This window comes from Terrapene carolina, unplaced genomic scaffold (assembly GCF_002925995.2).
Source record: "Terrapene carolina triunguis isolate 2854851 unplaced genomic scaffold, T_m_triunguis-2.0 Scaffold261, whole genome shotgun sequence".
Classification (NCBI taxonomy): Eukaryota; Metazoa; Chordata; order Testudines; family Emydidae; genus Terrapene; species Terrapene triunguis.
The window spans coordinates 645330-662218 of record NW_020664612.1 but is presented as its reverse complement, the minus strand read 5'-3'; the positions used below and the strand labels follow the sequence as shown (position 1 = coordinate 662218).

The 16889-nt window shown below is 58.3% G+C and overlaps 1 protein-coding gene across 2 annotated transcripts in view; it reads right to left on the bottom strand.

Moving 5' to 3' along the window:
* Nucleotides 1–16889, bottom strand: part of B4GALNT4 (beta-1,4-N-acetyl-galactosaminyltransferase 4) — a 122036-nt gene that overhangs the window by 41929 nt on the left and 63218 nt on the right. The window contains exons 2-3 of one of the 2 annotated variants that reach the window (XM_026657652.1): nt 15227–15342; nt 2185–2298 (exon numbers count right to left, since the gene is read on the bottom strand). In XM_026657652.1, coding sequence (XP_026513437.1) covers nt 2185–2298; nt 15227–15342 — 230 coding nt within the window. The remainder of the gene's footprint in view (nt 1–2184; nt 2299–15226; nt 15343–16889) is intronic. The other variant, XM_026657653.1, reaches the window with a different exon arrangement.

Sequence of the window (16889 nt, the reverse complement as noted above, 5' to 3'; positions counted from 1 at the left end):
GCCTGCTCTGCCAACCGCCACGCCCTGCCACCAGCCCTGCTAACCCCACCATGCCCTGCCTGCTCTGCCAACCACCATGTCCTGCCACCAGCTGTGCCAACCCTGCCATGCCCTGCCTGCTCTGCAAACCGCCATGCCCTGCCACCAGCCCTGCCAACCCCCCCACCCCCCCCCCAGCCATGCCAACCCAGCCGTACCAACCCTGCCATGCCCTCCCACCAGCCATGCCAACCACCACACCCTCCCACCAGCCATGCCAACCCAGCCATGCCAACCACTACGCCTTGCCGCCAGCCATACCAACCCCACCAGCCGTGCCAATCCCACCACGCCCTCCCACCAGCCATGCCAACCGCCACACTCTGCCAACAGCCACACCCTGCCTGCTCTGCTAACAGCCATGCCCTCCCACCAGCTGTGCCAAACACCCTGTCCTGCCAATAGTCACACCCCGCCATCTCTAACAATCACGCCATGTGCCATGTCCCTAGAACTCCACCAACCACACCCTGCCAACAGCCATGCCACGCCGACTCTACCAATGGCCACATCCCACCAGCCGTGCCAACTCCCACGCCCTGCCAGTAGCCACACCCCGCCAGCTGTAACAACCACTCCACATGCCACGCCCCTACAGCTTCACCAACCACACCCTGCCAATAGCCATGCTCCTCAGCTCTGCTAACAACCACACCATGTGCTATGCCCCTACAGCTTCACCAACTATGCCCTGTAATGAGCCATGCCGTGCCCACTCTGCCAACTGCCACATCGCACCAGCTCTGCCAACAACCACCCCACTACAGCGCTGCTGACCACGCTGGGCCTTCGATACCCACTGAACCGCAGCTGTGGCACAGAACAGGGCTTTTCGCCACACACCAATGAACAATAACCCCCAAAACTGAGCTGTCGCCGTCTGGAAACCTGCAGGGGAGGTGCCCACTTGGTTTGCTTGGGGGATCAGGCGTGGGGATGCTCCCACACCCCAGGCAACGGCTGCCCTCTCCTGCAGTGCTGCCATCCCAGAAGGTTTGCTTCCCCTCACAGCTCCCGGGACTGGGTGGAACCAGAACCTAGTCCACTTTGGCCCGTACGCCTGTGGGGTTACTGCCACGCTTGCGATCCAGGGCCAGTCCTTGATCGGGGTAACCTGGCTGGATGAGGATCTGACCCACGATATCTGGGAGCAGCAGAGACCGGCAAGGTGAGACCCACTCCCCTCTCAATGGGGCGTCTGCACAGATGCCAGCCACAGCACCCCACCAGGTCACAGCGTGCTGATCTGCAGCCCCGGTCGCTCTCTCCAAGTTCTAGGAGCTCCCCGCAGAGGCCTCGCACCCAGGACCGCAGCCAGCCCCCAGGCGACAGGGCTTCGTTACATCCACCAAACCCATTGCAGGACGAGGAACTAACCTCCCGGGGCGTCTAACAGGTAATTGGATCTGGTCCCGGAGCAGAGTCCACCACGCAGCACAGCAGCCTGGGCTCCCTGCACCGACGGTGCTCGCTCACCTGAGAGATGCAGTCATTTGGGAGGCAGCTTCCCATCCTTGGTGTGATCAAAACACAGCCTCCACCCGGGGAGCAGCTCTCACACCCCCACCTCCCGAGCACTGTGCTAACAAGCCCCTCCCAGCGACAGCCCCGGGTCTTGCAGAGATCGCCTCCACTCCCTGTGGCAGAGGCAGCCGAGACGCTGCTGGCATATGGCATGAGCTCATTAGGCAGAGAGATGCCTGGCACAGGTTTCAGATGATCCGGCCCCGCTGCTGAGCTCTGACCCGAGCCCTGCTCTTACTACTGCTCTGCTGGAGGGCAGCGCAAAGGGGGCCTGGGCCAAGTTGTCTGCTGCCGCATTTCCTACACCGAGCCATGATGAATGAAGAACTCCACGGCTTCTGCTGTCCCCCAGCTGTGTGGCTGATGCTGTCGCCAGGCCGGGAGCTTGCACGGAGGGAGGCCTTGACCCCACGGAGAAGGAGCGCTACCGCCAGCTGTGAGCGCCCCTCCGTCAACCCAGCACAATCAGTCAGAGGGGAAGAGCTGTTTGATGATCCCGCAAGTTCTCCAACGCCCGTCCCCCTGCCCCAGCGTCGGCTCCCCAGCTCCCGCACTGTCAGCGAGGACGGCTTTCACCCCCCCGCCCCGACTTGCCCCAAAGACGTGCCCTGCCCAGCTCACCTGCTCGTTCCATGGCAGAACACGCTTGGTCACGTTCAGCCGGGGGGGCCTCCCGGCTCCATCCGCCCCTGGGCCTCTGGAAAGCCAGCCATCAAAGCCCTGCCCTTCGCCCTGCTGGGAAACCGAGGACAAGGTGAGAGAGCAGAATCCCGGGGAGGGGCCAGGGCAAGAGGAGGAGGGAAAATGGGTGACACGGATGCCTACCACCCCAACAGGCTTTTCAATCACCAGGCCCAATTCTCCATGGGTGTCCAGGAGCAGCTGCACTCAGTGGAGTGGGACCGCTTTCCACCAGCAGAGCTTTTGGCCCAATGGAGCACTTCCCCGGCCCCTGAAATGCAGCCTCCTCCTGAGGCGATGCTGCACGGTGGCTCAGGGCAGGCGGCGAAGATGAATCCCGTCTCCAGTGGGGGAATTTCAGGCTGGTTAATTGGAACGACCCCAGCGGGGAGGCTGGCAGGGCTGACTCATTTGCCAGAAGGGCCAGGGGATCTAAATATCTCTTGTGAGCTGCCAACACCCAGGCGATGGGCCCGGGGGCCATTCTGTGACCCGGCAGGAAGCCCTGTGCGTGCGGGAGAGCAGAGAACTTTCCTGTCTAACCCAGAGATGGCCCCCGGTGCCTGTCCCGGCGCCTCCCCAGCACCCCTAAAAACCTAAACAACGGCACAGGACCATTCTTGGGGATCATTTGTATTGCAGCAGCACAGAGAGGCCCGACTAAGGGATCCGGGCCCCACTGAGCCAGGGGCAATGTATCCCCAACAGAGACAGCCCCCACCCCACAGAGCTTACAGCCCAAGCATGAGACAAGCATGTCCCTGAACAGGGTGATAACAGCCATGGTGATCTCCGTCACTTCCTCCTCAGCCAGGCGGGAGGGGAGCAGACAGACTGAGCATATTATGCGGGGGGAAGAGAAGGGGTTAAATGTATCCATTAAAGGAAGGGCAGTGCAGTGAGTTGTGCATGCTCTGTACTAGCCGGAGCCATTTCCCAGCTTGTGGCTTTGTTCCTAGTGGCAGTGAAGTTGAGGGAGCAAGGGTAGCTGCCCATAGAGAGGGAGGGGCCGCCTGGGGATGGGAGACTGTGAACTTAGCGAAACAGGGGACTGGCCAATGGGACCAGGCTTGCTCATTCAAAGTACGGTACCACCGACCATCCCACAGCTGTGCCAGCAGAGGTGGATTTCAAAGCAGGGGCTGGTCAAAGCAGGTGGCTGGAGAAGAGGGCTGCATGGGGAAGATGAATGCAGACGGGGGTGCCCTCTGCTGCCCGCTTTCCTGGCATGTGCAGGGACGAGGCAGAGGGAGGCAGGAGATGAACCAAGCCTGCCCCAATCCTCTTGTGCCATCCGCTCCTCATTACACGGAGACAAATTACTGTGGCGACTGGGGTACTCGAGAAGGAAACAAAGCGCCTCAGCCCATGATAAACGACTCCTTGTCAAGCTCCCTGTTTGGTGGAATTAATTCACAGCCAGCTGCGCCTAGCGCGGGGAAGGGAGCAGGGACGGAGCCTGGAGCTGCAGACACCCAGCCAGCCCCGGAGCAGCGCTGTTTGGTTCCATGGCAGCTGGGGAAGGGATCTGGCTGGTGAAGTGCGTGGCACAAGCTCGGGGCTGCCCCACAGGACACACGGTGAACAGGTCTCTGGTGGGAGCCGCGAGCCTGGGAGCACAGCGAGCACTGTACCTACGTGCAAATGAAACGTGCGTGCAGGACGGTGGGGAGACGGGGCCCTGCGGCCCGGGCAGCTCGTTACAGGCTCTGGAAAGAAGAGGCTCCGTTTGTGGTGTGCAGTAGTGGCGAGAATAGCGGAGGGCGTCATGACAGGGGGTCCCAGCCCTGATTCACAGTAACCCACTGCGCAAACTCGGAAAACTCACTTAACTGCTTGGTGCCTCGGTTTCCCCATCTGTACAAGGGGGAAAGCACAATCCCGACCCCTGCTATCCAGCACTGCGTGAGAGCCCCTCTGATGAGAGGTGCTCTCTGTGTCGCTATATCCACAGGCGCAGCCTGACGCTGGCGAATAGCTGCTATTTGATAGACCTCAGGATGGCTCACAGTCTTTGCTGCTCTGGATTTCACCCCCCTCTCCAGAGGCGAGCTGTCTGCCAGCAGCAGCACCGGTGAGCTTGATCCAGGCACTGGGTGCGGAGAAAGAACAAAAGCCCTGGTCAACCCCAGTAACCGCAGTTACTCTGAGCCCCTCCCGACCCAATCCCAACGTCTCCCGGCAGCGAGTGAAATAAGGGGTGGTCTTGTGTCCTGGAGGCCACAGGAAACTCACGCAGGATGTGGGATAAGAGGAATGGACTCAGTGGGTGTGAGGGGGACAAGCTCAGAAAAAGAGGTGGGGGGCAGAATACCGGTTTCTGAGAGCTACTCTCAAGACATGAATGTGAAGGGGGAGAGCAGGCTGTGAGTGGCATTCACCGGAAGCAGAGCCCGGAGACATCAGCCTGGTCACTCCCCACGTTCTGTAGTTCACTAGTGTAACACCCGTGCAAGGGCATGAGTATGGTGCAATCAGGGCTCCCACGTTCTTTGTCGAGCCGCGCGTACAAAGTCTAGTTGGCTTTGGCGAGTGTCATGGGTCCTGCCCCGCAGCACCAGGCCCGGGGGAGGAGAAAGCATTTCCATCTGTTCCACGTCTCCCTTTTCTCCTACTCGGTCTCCAGCTAGGTCATGTCAGTTTCACAGCACGGCAAGAAACTGATGAGGGCCAGTAGAGCGCCGGGTCCCAGGGCAGCAGGGAACAGAGCGCTGCGGCCTTCGGAAACGGACGTCCCCGTGGGCCGCTGGCGTTCGGGGCTGTAACAGGTAACGTACACCTGGGTCACAGAGACCCAGATGTAGTCATTGATGGAGCACACAAGCTGCTACTCAGGGACTTATCCTTGAGCAGCTTGGCTGACAGGGAGCTCAAACCCCAGGGCTGTCAATGAACTCCACAAACATCTTTCCCAAGGCCGAAGGGGCACAAGGAGCCACCTGAGGATTTTTGTGCACAGAGCTATTGATCTCCAACTCGGGGGGTTGGAGGGTGATAACAATCCCTCATATACAGCCGCACAGCTGGAGAATCAGGAGTTGGTTCTTCTATGACAGACACCTCCAGTCTTTCAGGGCAGCGCACTGTTTCAATAGGGAGGGTCTAACAGCTACTTGAGACACCATCCCCATGCCTGCGCCTTAGCCAAGGCTGGCATCACGTCACTACAAAGGCACTGCTCCTCCGGGAGGGTGACCTCCAGGGCCAGACTCAGCTGCTTCCAATCTCAGCTGTTTTCCCTGCTGCCTTGTTCAAAACAATGGCTGGTTAGATTTTTGTTTTACTTTAAACAAACATGCACATGTCCCCCCCCCCCCCCCCAATCTCCCTTAGAAGGGATTCCACTCAATAATTCCCCATCAGGCAGAGAACCGGCTCTTCCGCCATCAAGGCGAATGCTTTGAAAAGCTAAAAAATGGGCTGGTCTATTGGAAACTGAGAGGGGGCAGCTGATAAGAACAAGGAGCAATGGTCTCAAGTTGCAGTGGGGGAGATCTAGGCTGGATATTAGGAAAAACTTTTTCACTAGGAGGGTGGTGAAGCACTGGAATGGGTTACCTAGGGTAGGGAGGTGGTTGAATCTGCACCCTTAGAGATTTTTAAGGCCCAGCTTGACAGAGCCCTGGCTGGGATGATTTAGTTGGGTTTGGTCCTGCTTTCAGCAGGGTGACCAGATGTCCCAATAAAATCAGGACCGTCCTGATATTTAGGTGTTTGTCCCGCGTCCCGACCGATCTTTGTTCGGGACACAATTTGTCCTGATATTTCGCTCCGTTGGCAGCACTGGGTTTTTTGTTTTTTTTTTTTCCTCCCCCGGCAGCCCCCCCCCCCCCCCATGTGTCCCGATGTTTTCTTCTTCTCATCTGGTCACCCTAGATTGGACTAGATGACCTCCTGAGGTCTCTTCTAACCTAATCTTCTAGGATTCTATGATCAGTGTCCTCTAGCTGATGCCAATTCCAGCCAGAGATAGACAGGGGCTCCGCTGTAACATCCTGGGCTAATCGGGGGGCTGGGAATCCCAAATGGGAACATCTCTTTGCCAATCACAAAGTTAGGGGGGTCTTTGCTGGCTGGTGAGAGCAGCTGGCTGTGGGCAAAGGGTTAAAAAGGAGCTGGTTTGTGCAGCAGGGAGAAGCAGCGGGAAACTATTCCCTGTGCAAAGGTTAAGGCAGCTGGAGAAGGGATGTGATTATTATTGATAGTTTCTCTGGCCCCGGGAGTGGGAGGTGCTTGCTGGAGCTTAGCAGAGGCACCTATCTGTTTTATTCCACGAGGGCAGTCGGTATGGATTTGCCGGCGAGCGTTACCCATAGGGCAGCCAGTGCCCTGCAATGGGGAGCTCAGCCCCCTCTGCCACAGGTACCCCCATCAAAGAGCCTCAGTGGCAATGACAGGGTTTGATTCATCATTACCGCAGTGGAGGGTTCGCGCTGCACCAGCCCAGGGCGCATCACCGACTCTCCCCAGCCGGGGGCCCGGCCTTATGAACCCGGCGTGGAGCCGGTTTGGGGGGCGCATTCCGCGTTCCCACCCCAGCTCTCCCTTTCCGCTCGTCTAAGCATTGATTTGCTCGATGAGCGTCTGGCTCGGAGGTGGGGCTTATCGATCAGGGTCTGGCTAATTGATAGTGGGCAGTAAGTGGTATCGGTAATCCATCCATCTGCCAATTCCACTCGCTGGTTGCATGGCTGCGATCCCATCACAACCAACGTTCACCTTGGCGCGTCATTGCTGTCCCAGGCCCAGGGGCTGCTCCCCGCATCAGCCATTCCCAGCATCACGGCTTGGCTTGTATTTATTTCTTGGCCCCCCTACGCTCCCTTGGAGGCTGGGCTCTCATTAGCCTCATTCTACATATGAGGCAACTAGAGCCCAAAGAGGTCAAGTGACTTGCCCAAGGTCACACAGGAACCAGGTGGCAGATCCAGAAATTGAACCCTGATCTCCTGACTCCCGCTCCAGTGCTTTAATAACAAGCCCACCCTTCTTCCTCCCTTCCCCTCAGCTGGCATTGCCAGTGAATGCTCCTCTGGGCTCAGCAAAGGCAGAGATATAGTCTGCCCAGCAGAACTTGGGGCAGGAGGACATTGCCGGCTCCTGATGCGGTATGAGGAGCTGCTTGCAGAGAGAAGGGGCAGGAAGTCTGAACGGCTGCTCCTGCTTGACAAGCTCGCTCATGGAGACTCCCCTTTCCTTGGCACGTAAGGTCTCTGGGCCCTGCCTGTGGTGCTGTTGGCTCTGCAGCGAACACAGCTGGCGGAGGAGTCTGCGGGGACTGGAGATCTCGCCTGATACGGCTCACGCTGCCCCCGTACCGGGAGTGACGTAACAGTGCTTCTGGAAGGCTCTGTTATCCCCAGGGGACTGGTCCCCACTGCTGAGAACAAGAGAAGCCCAGCCCACCCTCCACTGCCATGGAGAACTTGGCAGAGTGGAGCCGGGCACCCAGCGGCTGGAGCAGAAGCGAGGTGCCTGAGTGACATTTGCCCACTGGCTGAAACAGGGCACGCCCCACCCAGTCACCCCCGGCGTGAGTCGCTGGGCTATGGAACAGGCCACCCAGAGGCGGGATTCCTGTTTGGTTCTCCTCTTCCTTTTAAAGGGATCAGGCTAATCCAATTGCAGGTGTGTGTCTCCCAATTTAGAGGGATTAGGCCAGCGCTCGCCTTCACGCCACAACTCGGGATTGACTCAATTGTCCTGATCGACATGGACGGTGCAGTAATTCCTATGCCTCTCTCTGGGCAGGCCACCCTGTGCCAGAAGTCTGTTACTAACCAGGACAGCTTGAACGGGGGGTGTCACCCCACTTCTCTTCCAAGAGGAGCCCTCTGCAACATCTCGCTCAGCCCTTTAAGCACTGGACCATGCACGGCTTTTACTGCAAGTTGATCTTTCAAGAGGTATTCATGTCAGCAGAGCTGGGAGCTCCCCCAATCAGCAGCGCTAGCTCCCAGCCTCGCCTTTTCACCACAGCTTCTTCAAGCACCGAGCCTCCAGCGGTAGGGCCTCGTCAAGGTACATCCACCCAAGCAGGGCCCACAGAGCCGTGCTGGCCAAGTGAAGCAGCATCCGGTAGAGCTTTATGAACAGGTGCTTGTTATTAACCATGCTCCGTTGGTACGCAGCACTGCCCTCTAGTGCACAGAAGCAGACCCGCTCCTGTGGGGGCAATTCTCTTGCTCTCTTGTGGCTGACGCGAGCGCCAGTGCCACTAATTAGAGCTTGCAGGAAAATGGACAAAACGTCCCACACGTTTCTTTGTTTCCATTTGCTCCTCGATGTTTTCCATCTGCTGCCAGCGGAGCGAGATTAATCGGGTCTCTCTGAGCAGGGGACCGGGAGTTCAACTCATGGGCCTGGCGCCTGGGCTGGAGTCCAGCTTGCAACTGGGACGTCTGCAGATGAGACTCCTTGTCGATCAGTTGTGCTCCCATCCTCCCCGGCTGGAGACAGAGGTGTCAGGTGCATACAGACGGCACCTGCATGCCTGGCCATTCCCCATGCACCATTTCCGACAGGCAGATCTGCAGCATCTCCAAAGGCACCTTGCAAAAATTAAAGCCCCATCCATGGTAACAACCCCAGGAGAGACAGCGCCACTGAAGGGACATTGCCCACCAGAAACCTCTCTGGCACCAAACCCTCTGCCCGGTGCACGTTCAGTCAGCTACACCGCGGCAAGAGACCAGAAGGTTTGCTATGGACTGGGGACTCTCTTCTGCACGCATGGATCCCAGGGGTGGGTGAATCCAGCAGCCAGACTGCTCCCCAAGCAGGAGATTGCTGAAGTGAAGGCGGAGAGCGGGGCAGGTTTTTGAAGCAGGTCTCGTTTATATTACCCACTCCCATCTGGCTCTGCAGTGATTTAGAAGCAAGCAGTGGAACAGGGGATCCAAAGGCAGTGCGGCTCAGGGGATCAGAGATAAATGCCTTGGAGGGAACTAAGAATGGGAGAAGGGGAGGTCTTCAGGAAACATAAAATGCTCTGAGTCCTTCCCCTTCCCTTTGGATGCCAGTGGTTTCTTCTTTCATCCTCTCTAGGGCCTATTAATCGCCTCCCACTTGACATTCTCGCTGGCTTTTGGGAGACCCCAGCTGTTGGTCAGTGTCCTCCGAGCCTTTGGAGCACAGATTCATGGATTCCAAGGCCAGAAAGGCCCATTGCGATCATCTGGGCTGAGCTCCTGTATGTCACAGACCAATGCACTGCCCCGGAATAATTCCTAGAGCAGAACTTTCAGGATAACCTCCAGCCTGGACTTTCAAATGGCCAGTGATGGAGAATCCACCACAAACCTCTGTAAATTGTTCCAGGGGTTAATTACCCTCGCTGGTAAAAACGGACGCCTTATTGCCAGGCTGAATTGTCTAGCTTCAGCTCCCAGCCGAGTGCACAGCCCCTCGTAACGATGGCCCGGGGGTAAGTCTGTCTAGACTCACCCCCACTCCCGTGACCGTGCAGTTGCTGATACTGCCCCCTGGCAGGCTGCATGCTGCAGGTCTGATTTAATTACCTGGGCACCTGCGATTCTAACGACAGCAAAGAAAAATGGACAGGAGGGAAAAAATAGCATCCCGCTCTTGAGTGCGACAGGGAAGAGGAAAGCTCCAATCAGCCCCTCTCCAGAACTCTCCCAGCTCCTGACACAACCTGCCTTGGGAGAGACTAGGAACACTTGGGCCGTCCACGGGCAGCACAAAGATGGGCATGGAGTGGGAGAAGTGACTTGCCCAAGGTCACTGAGCAAGTCCCTGGCTGCATCCGTCTGATAGCCTGCATCTCCCAGCTCCCAGCCCTGCGTGCCGGGTACTAGCCCATGCTGGGCGCCCTGACCCATTTACGGAGATACACCCATGCAGGTGCCAGGCATTTCACAGCTGGGGATGTGAGGCGTGGCAGTGGTGCCCTGGCACGGGGACTCAGACGCAGGAAGGTAGCAAGAGCAGGGATGTGAAGGAAGTAGGGAGGAGGAGAAAAGATGGAGAGAGGAGAGGAAAATGAAGTAGTGGTGGGGGTGTCCTAGTCTTTTAATCTGTGTCTGTGCAGCGCCTGGCACAGCCGGACCCTGATCTTGATCTGGGCCTCCATGTGCTACTGGAATTAATGATACTGAGCTATTCGTTATTTGTAGGCATGCCAAGAGCCCAGGCTGTCCTGGGAACCCAATCACGCCAGGCCCTGTACACAGCACAGTAAGGACCAGACAGACACGACAAACCAGCCCCGTTTTACAGATGGGGAACCGAGGCACAGAGACACTCAGTGACTTGCCCTGGGACACTCAGGGAGTCTGTGGCAGAGGTGGGAATCAAACCCAGACCTCCCAAGGCCGGCCTTTCTCTCCAGCCCCTGCTTGTCCAGAGACCCCTCCTGCTGGGGTACAGTGAGCAAAGGTTCCCTGAGCGCACCGGGACGCGGAGGCCGAAGGGACCACGCAAGAGGGCAGCCCCTGGAGACACCGGGGAGGGCCACTGCTGTGGCCAGCAAGGAAGGTAACAAGTACATCACATGCCTGAGCGAAGCGTGTGGCAGCCAGGGGAGACAGGCGGTGGCAGATAAATGCTGTAAACAAAGAGGAGCCTATTAGGATGCGTGGCACTAAGGAAGTAATTAGCAAACTTTGTCTAAACGAACTAATTAAAGCCCCAGAGGAGGGGAACAATGCCCTCTGAAAACGTGATTAGACAGGCGGCATAATTAGGCTTTGATTGTTTGAAAGGAAGAATTCCTTCTGCTCCCTTGGAAAGTTTAGCCCGAATTCCAGAGCGGCCTGTAGAAGATGTGCTGCTGGGGGGGGATGGGGAGGAGGTTTGAAGGTGTCAGAGCAGGGCAGAGGGGGGGGGGCAGCTGGTACTAGCGCCATCCAAGTCCCTCTCACGCTGGTTCCAAAACTCAGTGGCACTTCCATGCCGATTTCTGGAGGATTCGCTGGGGTCCCCGGGGATGGTGAGAGCTCCGCGGTGCCCCCGGCTCGGTGCCCCCTGCCCCGTGGCGTGGGCCCTGGGGGAGTGGGGAGATGATGGGTGGGATCCATCCATATGGCACTGGTGCTGGATTCCTACACACCAAAGGGGGGAAGCCGCATCCACCAAGCCTATTTCTCTCCATCTCATCACTGCCTAGCATGCAGCTGGCTCTCATTAGCAGCACACGGTCGGGAAACCCAAATAAATGGCTCTCCACTCCCCGGCCACCGCTCCGGGGCGGCTGAGCTGTAGCAGATAAAAGCTTCTCTGTTCCTTGGCACAGCGGGGCCACGGTGGCTCCGTGCCATGGCTCGGGAGAGCGAGGGGCTCTGCCAGAGGAGGGGCTGGGCACCAGCAGCCCTGCCTTGCCCTAGCTATAAGGAGCTGCCTGTGGACGGCAGCCTCTGTAATTAACACGCCGCCGAGTTTAAACCGCTCCGGGCTCCAGTTTTCCATCTCTGTTTTTTTTAGCCCGATTGGTTTGCTTTGGATCCAGGGAGCTATTTCAGCCGTGGCTGTTTTTCTTTCCAACCAGGGAACTTTTCGCCTCCCTGCACTGACAGAGGCAGCAATTCACAGCCTGGCTCCCCTGAGCTGGCCGCTGCTGCGGGGACAACTCTCCTGTTTGCTTTCAGTGCTGGCGGGAAGATGGGCGTGTTATGTTCAGATGGGGCAAGGCTCCGGTGATCTGCGAGATGCCTCTCCCGGCCTTGCTCGGGGGGCCACCACCACTGAACTGATGGGACAATGGAGAACAGGCAATGGGGCTTTGCCTTGAGGCAGCCCCCCCCCGGCACAGACAAGATCCACCATTACAACCACAATTACAGCGATCCACCACTTCAAGCAAGCCTTAGCTCCACCAGCACCAACAGCCGCTCGGCCTGGCTGCGCTAGCGGGGGCATCAGCGCAGGTACCCAACGGCTGGAATGGGGCAAATCCCTAGGGTCAGCCTGGCTTTGCTTTTCAAAGGGGCAGGTCGGGTTCAGATCAAAGCAGGGAGAACCCCTGGCTGGCTGGGAGAGCTGCACCCCCCCATATACTCACCTGCCTCCCACAGGTCAGTAGGGACTGCAAAGCGGTTTGAGACGGTCAGCTGATGGGGCAGGAAACGCTCACAGGGTTTTCTGCTCAGGAACGCCCTGGCGGGGCACCCTACGACAGCGCTGCTTCCTCTCTGGAGCCTGGCTAGTGCCGTCTGACGGACTGCAGCTCTCGGGAAAGCACTGGCAACCTTTGCAGCCAAACCGGGGCCGCGCTCTCCCCCGGTGGCCCTGTCTCCGCACCCAGCTCAGGAGCTATTTCAGTTCCCTCGGTAACCCCTGCAGGAGCCATTTTTAAGCCAAACCTCCTTGTTCTCACACAGCCAGGGAGGACATGCACCAAGAGAGCACCCGCTGGCTGCCTGGGCTCAGCAGAGGGGCTGGGGCAGAGAGAGCCGGGGGCAGGAAGGGGCCCATGCACATCACCCAATCTATGCTCTGGAGTTCAATGCATGTGGCTGGGGAAGGGCAGCACCACACAGATCCCCATGCCAGGGGCTGCGGCGTGGCGTGAAGAACCCTGGCTGCACTGCGGGAGGCACGAAGGAGCCCTGCTGTCGGGCACATTCCGCCTGCACAGGACAAAGGCAGGCACGATGCCCTTGGGTGCTGGCGGGGCACAACCCACGGCTATAGCTACTTCCCCCTCCTACCTGGGCTTGCTCAGCCTCTAACAGGGGCCAGAGCTGGAGCGCCTCTCAGTGGCCAGAGGGAAGGGTGTAGCCACATGAGGGCTATTGGGGGAGGAGCGAGAAGCAGCCACCCAGGGCCGCTGGCTGGGTCCCACTTAACAGCCGCCTGTGCTCCAATGACGTCCCCGAGACGAGACAGGGGCCAAAGCCCCAGAGAGGCTAAGTGTTCAGCTCTGGCCTCTTTCCATCCCCCTAAGGGAGATCAGCCATTAGTGCCCCAGGGGCGCTCCCCCCGCCAGCATGCATGGGACAGAGAAGGGCGCCGAAGCTGCTTCCATGGCCTGAGACCAAGCGATGCCCACACCTTGCCCAGCACCATCAGGGCTGGTCCTTCCTCTCCAAACAGCACAGAAGGGGAACAGATGCAGGTAGAGCCTCCAAGGGAAGGGGAGGGGTCAGGCAGGAGGCGATGGAGACAGCAGGGCTGGTCAGGGTGCAAAGGATGAGGGGAAATAGCTGGGATAGACCACGCCAAGCAGGCTTTCCTGCTGCCCCGACTCCAGAACACAAGGGGTGTGCGATTCAACAGAGGCGACACACGAAATACGGCTAAAAGGAAATATCTCTGTTGTGCCATTTATCAGAAACCTGTGCGACTCCCTGCAGCAGGGCAAGGCTGATGGTTTGGAAACCACTTAGGAACATCCGACAAAGGTTTACTTTGTCTAGTGGATACAGCAGGGAACTGGGTGTCCGGACACCTGGGTTCTATTCCTGCTCCCTGGCTGACCTGCAAGTCATGCCAATCTCTCACTGTCTCCGCTTGTCAGGGTGTGGCAGAGAGGATGCTACAGACCCACTTTAATCATGGCAGCCCCACATGAAGGCTGTGCAAAGGGCAGAGGAGCAGGCTGGACTTTTGTACCAGGATCAGCATTTCAAGAGCTCTCAATCCTCATGCTTCAGGGCAGCAGTTTGGCCAGGAAGAAACAGCCCCAGCCTGATTTGTTCAGATCAGCTGCATTCTGGAGGGAGGTGGGGTTGGCCCTGGTATCTAAACCACCTGGAACTGGCCGCGGCTGTAGATGATCCATTGCTTTGTCCTGTACTTCCCACAGAGTCTGCAGTTAGCTGGGGGCTCCAGCTACTGGCCCAGCGCAGGGCTCCATTGGCCCAGGTCTCTGCACGTGACATGCCAGCCTTTCCACACCCTGTGCTAATTGCTGCCACATGACTGCCATGCCAGTGCTGTTGCTGCTTCCCTCGTGTCCCGTGGCTGCCAACGCCTCGGGAAAGGGGCAGCGATCGGTCACTGTCACCGTTATCGCAGTGAGGGGAAATGAAGTATCACTGTCAGGCAGTGAAATATGAGCTTTCCCTCCGCTGGGCTCCCGCGCTGCCAAGCCTGGCTCGGAGCCTGCCTGAGCCCTGACGCCACGGTCCTGGAGGAACGAGCCAGATCCAACGTACTCCTCGCACGGTCAGGAGCAGCTCACTGTGCTCAGACGACAGCCGGGCTCTTGGCCCCGGAGAGTCCAGCGGGAGCAGGGCCACGTCCAGTTCAACCACACACCCCCCCCCCCGGCTCCATCTGATCGGCTGGCCCCAACACCTTCCAAAGGGGCAAGGCCACCTGGAGACCCAACCCCACTGCCACAGTCCCCTCCCTGCTCCCCACCTTGTGTTATTTCCTAGGGCAGGCCAACTCCCCTGTGCCCTGACCGGCTGAGCGGTGCCCTTCCCCTACTCTGCACTTCCCAATAGGGTGACACCAAGAGGGGGCTCCCCCACACCTCCTGCCATGTGCTTGCCAAGAGGGCTCCTCATGGGGACCCCAGACAGTGCGGTGGGCGTTCCGACCCAGGGATCCCGTCAGAGATCCCCACATACATCACCGGGGGGATGGACCCATACGGACCAACACACACACGTCTATGTAGCTTCCAACAGCACAGTCCCCTATGGACGCCTGTTTTGTACTTCCCACCAGGGCCATCCTATGGGCCGCCCCAAACTCCCACCACGGGCTTCCCACCAGGTCTATCCCTTCCCTTCACAGGACCCCTGCCTCCCTCAGGGCGCCCTCTGGGTCCGGGCAGTGTCAATGGGGAGATCCCTTTGCCAGCCCAGCTCCAGGGGCAGCAGGAAGCCATGCAGGGCGATCCCAAGGTGCATCGGCCCCCTCCCCCAGCACGCACACGGCTCCAGCCCCCCAGGCGCCTCCAGCCTAGAACTGGAGCGGCTAGGAACTCATTTCCCATTTAACAGAGAGAGAGAGAGAGAGAGAGAGAGAGAGAGAGAGAGAGAGAGAAGACAGGCCAGCCTGTGATTACCATCTGCTCATCCTCCCGGCTCTCGCTGGAGTCGTCGGCCTTTCTCTGCTGAGCCGCCGCCCGGGCCCCGGCCACACGCCTGCCAGCATCTGTCACCTCGCCCAGCCTCTCGCCATCTGCAAACAACAAACAGATGCAGCGGGGGTGCATGAGACTGCAGCGCCTTGGCCGGCAAGCCAACACCCACCCACCGCGGCCCTGGGGAGATAGGAAGGGGACTCTGCCCCACGGCGCAGTGCCAAGGAGCGCCCAGGTCTGAGCTACCAGCACCACCACCTGTATCAGCCGTGGGCTCAGTCCACGGCCCCGTTCATAGCCAGGGCCAGTCTGTTCCCCCTGCAGCTGCCACTTTCCTCCCAGCACCACAGAAAAGACCTGGCTGACATTTTCAGACTTGGATGCCACATGGGGGACACCCAAATCAATGACTTGATTCTCAGAGGCACTAGCGCCTGGGGGTCCCACCGGCCACAGGGGCCCATGGAAGGGTTAACTTTAGGTACCCAGGATTGAAAAGCAGAGCCTAATTCTCTAGTGGCAACGGGGCTGCCGTGATGAGGCTGGCCAAGACGCTACGCCCTGGCTTGGCCCTGTCCAAGAAACCCAGTCACAGAGGAGCAGCCCGGTCCTAACTGTGGGAGGTGGGGGGGGGGGTATGCGGCTCTGTGTATCCAGCAGGCACCAGGATAGGGCATAGGCCCTTGTCAAGTGGCTAAGAGAATCCAAGGCTGCCAGTTAGGAGTGGGGGGTCTGAAGGAACTGGAGAGTCCTTAGGATAAGAGGGAAGGTTCTCTCATGGATCGGTAACTGGTTAAAAGATAGGAAAGAAAGGGTAGGAATCGATGGTCAGTTTTCAGAATGGAGAGGTAAATAGCGGGGTCCCCCAGGGGTGTGTCCTGAGATCAGGGCACCGTATTAACAAATGACCTGGAAAAAGGGGTAAGCAATGAGGTGGCAAAATTTGCAGATTATCCAAATTACTCAAGATGGTGAAGTCCAAAGCAGACTGCAGAGAGTTACAAAGGGATCTCACTAAACTGAGTGACTGGGCAACAACATGGCAGATGAAATTCAGTGTTGAGCAATGTAAAGTAATGCACTTTGGAAAACATAATCCCAATTCTACACCAACTGATGGGCTCTACCTTAGCTGTGAATCTCTCCTCACACGGACTCTGTTCCAGACCCCAGCATTTCTGTTGCCCTTCTCCGTACCTTTAACAATTCCAATATAGCTCTCTGGAGCTGGGGCGACCAGAACTGCAAGCAGAAAAGCTACGCAGCTCATGCCCTCTCTGAGCACCCAGGGGCACCAGTGAGATGCTGCACCAGGATCTATTGCCACAGGCAGTGATGCCCCTTCACCATCCACCAGCAGCCTTCCGGGACACTCTCCCTCACCCGCTCAGCAAGAGGCACCGGCACCAGAGACGCCCCCCAGCACCCATCCAGCTCAGCTCCCTGTGTGACTGGCAGATAAAATCAAATGACATGTACCTGGGTGCCCAGAGGGAGCCCACAAGGAGGCACTAGCTAGAACCAGAGGCAGCTGAGGGAAGTGCTGTGACACCCTCAGGACTGCTTCATCCGTGACCTCCAGCATCACCTGGGTCCTCAACTCAGCTCTGCCCATGTACCCCAGTGCTGACCTGCAGCCCCCCAG